This window comes from Coenobita brevimanus, chromosome 30 (genome assembly GCF_032717465.1).
Source record: "Coenobita brevimanus isolate Jiangsu-jjx chromosome 30, ASM3271746v2, whole genome shotgun sequence".
NCBI classification, from domain to species: Eukaryota; Metazoa; Arthropoda; class Malacostraca; order Decapoda; family Coenobitidae; genus Coenobita; species Coenobita brevimanus.
Genome location: NC_136983.1, coordinates 938,459 through 946,257, shown reverse-complemented (window position 1 = coordinate 946,257; position 7,799 = coordinate 938,459). Strand labels below are relative to the sequence as shown.

The 7,799-nt window shown below is 42.4% G+C and overlaps 1 protein-coding gene across 1 annotated transcript; it reads left to right on the top strand.

Moving 5' to 3' along the window:
* Positions 1 to 454: 454 nt before the first annotated feature.
* LOC145395202 (uncharacterized) lies at positions 455 to 7,410 on the top strand. The gene is made up of 3 exons (XM_080268891.1): positions 455 to 589; positions 6,016 to 6,965; positions 7,083 to 7,410. The coding sequence occupies exons 1-3, from the start codon at positions 455 to 457 to the stop codon at positions 7,381 to 7,383; spliced, it is 1,386 nt and encodes a 461-aa protein (XP_080125017.1). The 3' UTR covers positions 7,384 to 7,410.
* The last annotated feature ends 389 nt before the right edge of the window (positions 7,411 to 7,799 follow it).

The window sequence follows — 7,799 nt, the reverse complement described above, 5'->3', positions numbered from 1 at the left end:
CATACATTATTATATACAGGATGATGATAATTAATAATAATAACAATAATAAACATATTAAATTATTATTATTACTACTACTACTACCATAATTATCACTGTGGTTGTTATCATCACTATTATTATTATTATTATTACCACCATTATGCTTACTACTACTACTACAACTACTACTACCATTACTACTACTACTACAAAAACTACCACCACCACCATCATCATCATCATCCCATCCCTCACCACTGAATATTACTCCCTTTCCACTATTATTATTATCATTATATTATTATTATTATTATTACTAGTAGTAGTTGTAGTAGTAGTAGTAGTAGTCCCATTGTTATTATTATCATTATTACTATTATTAATATCTATTTTATCTCTCATCTGCTATTACCACGCCCCAACCAACCCTCTGACACAAACCCCGCCCTGACGCCCACACCTTCCACAGATGGGCGTGGGCGTGCTGGAGGCGGTGCAGGAGGAGGGGGCGGGGAGGGGCGGAGGAGGGGGAGGCAGGAGAAAAGGAGGAGGGGGAGGAAAGAGCCGAATCCTGGCGGCCTACAAGAGGCGGGTCAAAGAACAGGTGAGTGTCTGCTTATTGGATACACCTGCCCTATCTATCGACCTGTCTATCTATCTACCTACCTGTCTATGTATCTGTCTAGCTACCTATCTATCTATCTGTCTGTCTATCTATTTGTATAATTAGTCTATATAAATAAATATAACAATGTGTGTGTGTGTGTGTGTGTGTGTGTGTAATGTTGGTAGGCAATGTTGGTAGTAATGTTGGTAGTAATGTTGGTAGTAATGTTGGTAGGTAATGTTGGTAATGTTGGTAGGTAATGTTGGTAATGTTGGTAGGTAATGTTGGTAGGTAATGTTGGTAATGTTGGTAGGTAATGTTGGTAATGTTGGTAGGTAATGTTGGTAATGTTGGTAGGTAATGTTGGTAATGTTGGTAGGTAATGTTGGTAGGTAATGTTGGTAATGTTGGTAGGTAATGTTGGTAGGTAATGTTGGTAGTAATGTTGGTAATGTTGGTAGGTAATGTTGGTAGGTAATGTTGGTAGGTAATGTTGGTAGGTAATGTTGGTAATGTTGGTAGGTAATGTTGGTAGGTAATGTTGGTAGTAATGTTGGTAGGTAATGTTGGTAGTAATGTTGGTAGGTAATGTTGGTAGTAATGTTGGTAGGTAATGTTGGTAGTAATGTTGGTAGGTAATGTTGGTAGTAATGTTGGTAGGTAATGTTGGTAGTAATGTTGGTAGGTAATGTTGGTAGTAATGTTGGTAGGTAATGTTGGTAGGTAATGTTGGTAGGTAATGTTGGTAGTAATGTTGGTAGGTAATGTTGGTAGTAATGTTGGTAGTAATGTTGGTAGGTAATGTTGGTAGGTAATGTTGGTAGGTAATGTTGGTAGTAATGTTGGTAGGAGTGAGTGAACGTGACAGTCGACTAAGCATGACACCAAGACGCTTCCTGGATGGTAGTTGTGGTAGTAGTGGTGGTAGTTGTGGTAGCAGTGGTGGTAGTTGTGGTAGTAGTGGTGGTAGTTGTGGTAGTATTATAGTAGTGTGGTATTTGTGGTAGTAGTGGTAGTAAAGAAGTGTGGTATTCTCTCTCTCTCTCCATTAAGATTGTAAGGTCAGTGTGGTCTACGTATCAATATAACTCACTCTCTCTCTCTCTCTCACTTAAAGATAGTGACTCACACTCGCTCTACTTTCACTTACTCACGCTCACTCACATCTCCTTGATCTCACCAAGCCTCTCTCACACTCCAGTGCTGTTGTGTGTGTGTGTGTGTGTGTGTGTGTGTGTGTGTATTAATCTGTATTTTGTGTATATCTGTGTATGTGTGTGTGTGTGCATTAATCTGTATTTTTTGTATCTATATGTGTGTGTGTGTATGTATTAATATGTATTTTGTGTATAGCTGTGTGTGTGTGTGTGTGTGTGTGTGTGTGTGTGTGTATCTAGTAATCTGTAATCTGTCTGTCTGTCTGTCTGTCTGTCTGTCTCTCTCTCTCTCTCTCTCTCTCCCAGGAGACTTCAATGCCGCACCAAGTTGTAATCCAAGTCTCAATATTTTTCAGCAAACACTATCTATCTGTCTATCTATCTATCTTGCCCCAGTCTATCTATCTATCTATCTATCCAGCAATCTTTCCCACACTCTATTTATCTATCTATCTATCTATCCAGCAATCTTTCCCACAGTCTATCTATTTATCTATCTATCTATCTATCCAGCAATCTTTCCCACAGTCTATTTATCTATCTATCTATCTATCCAGCAATCTTTCCCACAGTCTATCTATTTATCTATCTATCTATCTATCCAGCAATCTTTCCCACAGTCTATCTATTTATCTATCTATCTATCTATCCAGCAGTCTTTCCCCCAGTCTATCTATTTATCTATCTATCTATCTATCAAGACAAAGGCCAGATAATTTTTGACATGAAAATATTATTGCCTGTTATTATTTTTATCTATCTATCTATCTATCTACTCATGTCCATTTATCTATCGACTTTTACCTACGTCTCTATCTATTCATCTATCTATCTATCTATCTATCTCATGTCTTCCACCTGTCTATCTATTTATACCTCTCTCTCTCACTCCATTTCATTAGCTATCTTCACTCCTCTCTCTCTCTCTCTCTCTCTCCATTCACTTATCTATCTATACTCACATCTCTCTCTCTCTCTCTCTCTCTCTCTCTCTCACAAAACCCGGGAGAAAGTTCTAATTCAATAGAGAGAGAGAGAGAGAGAGAGAGAGAGAGAGAGAGAGAGAGAGAGAAAGAGAGAGAAATGACTGGTAGATGAAGAAACAGACATGATAGACAAAGATAAAGATAGAGAGATACAGATAGACAGATAGATAGATAGGTAGATACTTAAATTTATATATATTGAGAGAGAGAGAGAGAGAGAGAGAGAGAGAGAGAGAGAGAGAGAGAGAGAGAGAGAGAGAGAAAAGTGTACCTGGGTGTGGTTGACACTAACACACTATCATGATGACGTCGTTAATTCTCTCTCTCTCTCTCTCTTTCTTTCTTTCTTTCTCTCTCTCTTTTTCTTTCTCTCTCTCTCTCTCTTTCTTTCTCTCGCTCTCTCTCACTATCTATCAATTTACCTTCTTAGTTTGTGTTAATAAATCTATCTATCTATCTACCAATAAATCATCCTACTTATTAATCTCTCTCTCTCTCTCCCTCTCAAGTACTAATTTAACCTACTTATGTCTCTCTACTTATTACTCTCTCTCTCTGTCTCTGTCTCTCTCTCTCTCTCTCTTTAATTACACCGCCACAAAACCCTTCAATTTCACGCTCACTAACCATCACACGCCAAAGTGCTAAGGCGTCGCTAAATACGCCAAAAAAATACGCTAAAACACGCGGTAAATACGCTAAAAACACGCCGAAAATACGCTAAAACACGCCGAAAATACGCTAAAAACACGCCAAAACACGCTAAAAATACGCCAATAACACGCCAAAACATGCTAAAATACGCCAAAACACGCTAAAAATACGCCAAAACCACGCTAAAAATACGCCAAAAAGCACTCCAGAAATACGCCTCAAAACTCCAATATATAAGCCAAAAACACGCTAAAATACGCCAAAAACAGGCTAAAACTACGCTAAAAACGCTAATAACACGCCAAAAACACGCTAAAAATACGCCATATAATACGGTAATTACGCTTTACAAATTAACATCCCTTTTTACTTCACCTGATGCTCGGTTAATCTCCCTAACACCTTTTCCTATGCGATTTATTTTGCTTCCTACTCCCTGTCCTATTCGGTGTTACATAAACCCTGTCAATATCGCCATACTCTGCATAAACACAAACATTTATATAAACCGGCCACATCCAAAAATAAATCGCTAAGGAAGAGGTGTTAGGGAGCTTCCATAACCGACGAGATTTTTTTTACTAGTAACCAAGGAGACTCATTCCTATTTTATACCTATAATGCTCACTGAGTTTCATATTCAAGTTGTATAGTCACTTAAACGCAGCACTACATCAAATGAGTGGATGGTACGTGCCCCTAGTCGTGAGTGTTAAGCCATTTAGTGCGGGTAGGTCAGTTCCTGTCACTACACCGCTGGGGTAGGGGTGGCTGGGGGGATCTAAAAATAAATCGCTAAGGAAGAGGTGTTAGGTATCTTAAATCGCTAAGGAAGAGGTGTTTGGTACCTAAAAATAAATCGCTAAGGTAGAGATGTCATAAAAATAAATCGCTAAGGAAGAGGTGTTAGGTACTGAAAAATAAATCGCTAAGGAAGAGGTGTTAGGCATCTAAAAATAAATCGCTAAGGCAGAGGTGTTGGTACCTAAAAATAAATCGCTAAGGCAGAGGTGTTAGGGAGGGTTCACATATACAGTACACTAGGGCAGGGGTGTATTGGAGTGTAAAACAAATCGCTAAGGAGAAGGTGTTAGGGAGGGTTCATATACAGTACACTAGGGCAGGTACACACAATGGCACCGTGACCTGACCCCCCCCTCACCTGACCCCTACATCCAGGTCATCACACACACACACACATACACACACGCACACCGCTACCTTTCACAGCGTAATTACATCGTCTATCTACAAGGGAAGTCTATCTATCTATTTTTCTATCTATCTATTGCCGGACGCCTCAATCCCGTAAGGGGTGGCCACAAACAAATCGCCTCCATGTCCCCCGCCATTTCACTGCCCTGCTCCCAGCTCACACCTCCCTCTCTCATATAGCTTCACCCCATCCCTCCATCTCATCCTCAGCCTCCCCCTCCCTCTCCCCTCCTCCACCTCACTCGCATACACTCTCCTCGTTAGTCTCTTATTGTGGTTACTATGGCAACATGATTATATAAACACACACACACACCGTTAAAACACTTCCAGTAATTAACAAGCTATTAAGCAATTAGGGAGTGTTATTATACAGCACTTCTTCGTGACTAGCATGCGTTATTTTCCCCTTTACCGTTATTATTAGATGTCACCCCTGCCCTGATTGAGAGAGAGAGAGAGAGAGAGAGAGAGAGAGAGAGAGAGAGAGAGAGAGAGAGAGAGAGAGAGAGAGACGGAACGTATTTAATGTATGTAACGGTGTGTGTGTGTGTGTGTGTGTGTGTGAACGTGACTGTGTGTGAGAAGTGGTTGAACTGAGAGGCCTAACACACACACACACACACACACACACACACACACACACACACACACACACACACACACACAAACTCCTCACTGCATACACACATACATCCTCCCTCTCTCTCTCTCTCTCAACAAGGAAGCGAAGGTCACACAGCCAAATACAGTCTCTCTCTCTCTCTCTCTCTCTCTCTCCCTCCCCCACCTCCACCCTCTCTCTCTCTCTCTCTCTCTCCCTCCCCCACCTCCACCCTCTCTCTCTCTCTCTCTCTCTCTCTCTCTCTCTCTCTCTCTCTCTCACATCCTACCATTTTTGAGAAGGAATCTGGATAGAAATATTAATGCTTCTTTTTACTACGATAATTCTTAAGTAAAAAATAACCTACGTACATACGATAATAATAATAATAATAATAATAATAATAATAATAAAAATAATAATAATATTTGTGGTGGTGGTGATGATGATATAATACTAATAAAAATAATAGTAATAATAATAATAATAATAACAATAATAATTAATAATAATAATAATGAGTAACAGTAGTAGCAGTAATAATAATAATAATAATAATAATAATAACAGTAATAATATAATTAATAATAATAATAATAATAATAATCACAGTAGTAGTAGTAATAATAATAATAATAATAATAATGCACAACTGAAGTCTTGCAAACTGATTCAATTTTAAACTATGTATATATTTTAAAACTTCATTTATACTATTTTACCTAAACTTGGCTCAATTTGAGAGAGAGAGAGAGAGAGAGAGAGAGAGAGAGAGAGAGAGAGACTTAATACCTTTCACCCCTTCAGAACGAGCTGGTCGAGAGGATACAACAGGAGCGGGATGACCACCTGAGAGCCATCCAGTCCCAGCTGATGGTGTTGGAGTCCCAGCTGCGTCGGAGGCAGAGGGAGGTGGAGGCGGTGCTGGAGGAGAAGGAGGCCACCATACGCCAGCAACAGCAGATCATCCTGTCCCTGTCGCGGGCCCTCCACGACGCTGCAAAGAAGAAGCGGAAGAAGAAGAAAGAGGAAGTGGAGGCGGGGGGGAAGGAGGTGAGTGACGGGGAGATAAAGGATGAGGGCAGCGGAGGAAATGGAGATACGAAGGGAGAGAAGGAGAATGAAGAGGAGGAGGAGGAGCGCACCGGCTTGCTGATCACACCCAGTAAAAGCGACCCAGAGAGCCTCAACGACAGCGACAGCGCCATCATGCTCGAGGACAGCAACTTTGACTCCCTGGTCATCGTGCCCCTGGGGAAGGGCGAGGTCAAGGTGGTACGCAGTGTGTCGGATGTCGTCGAGGTGGCCGGCAGCCGGGCATGTGTGGGTACAGCGACAACCACCACTACCACGAGTACCCGCAACACCACCCTCATTGCGGCTACGTGTGGTACGCCGCTTCTTAAACCGAACCTTGGAGTGTGTCCGGGATCACTTTCCACTTCCTCATGCTCGAGTGAGGACAGTGATGAGTCTCCCAGTTGCACGCTGACCAAACACTGCGCTGGGTTCTCCCGGACCGTGTACAGCCTGAAGGAGGAGCAAAACATCGAGGAGGAGGAGGATGAAGGCTCAGGTCTGCAGGAATGTGACAGGAGTAACGGGGAAGAAGAGGAGGATGGAGTGTCACTTGTCCCTTCAATGTCCTCCTCCTCCATCGCACCATCCCTGCACTCCATCCTCAAGTCCACCTCAAGCTACGACTCCGATGCGACGCTCAGCGATGGCGAAAGTGAGAACGACGAAGATGAGGAACTAGACGAGGAGGAAGAAGATGGCGACGAGGGATCAATTACCACCCAGGCACCCATGTCACAAACCCACCACCACCACCACCACAGTCAAAATCACCACCACCACCACCACACACCCTACCAGCAACAGCAGCAGTCCGCAGAGAGACGCCAAAACCTCCTGGGATCCTACGAGAAGCTGAACACACTCGGATCACCGCCCAAGCCCCTGATCCGCCCCGAAGAGGAGATCCAGGTGACGTACAACCGCGTCATGAGCAACCACCGATCCGTCACGAAGCCAAAGGACGTCAAGTACCGGCGGATCAACAAAGCCAAGTCGAGATCCCTGGAGGAGCTGAGGGGGAAATTGAAATGCTGGAATGAGAGGGCTGGAAAACACTCCTTGTCTGTGGACCTGGACACCCACTCCTTCGCTTAACTGGAAGACGAGAGGGAAAAAAATCAGAGAAAAAATAAAACGGCTTCGAATGCTGGAACGCTTGAGGGAAAAACAGTGAGGAAATAATGATGCTGGAAGATGCGAGGAAAAAAAAATGGCTTCTAATGCTGGAAGACGTGAAGGGGAACCGTGAGGAAAATGACAATACTGGAAAAAACACTCATTCTTTTGCTTAGCTAGAAGACACAAGGAAAAAAAAAACTATGAAGACTTTGAATGCTGGAACACTTACGGGGCTTTGAATGCTGGAACACTGGAAAGAGATTTGAATACTGGAACACTGAAATGGGCTTTGAATACTGGAACACTCTGACAGACTTTGAATGCTGGAACACTTACGGGGCTTTGAATGCTGGAACACTGGATAAGAGATCTGAATACTGACACTGGAATGG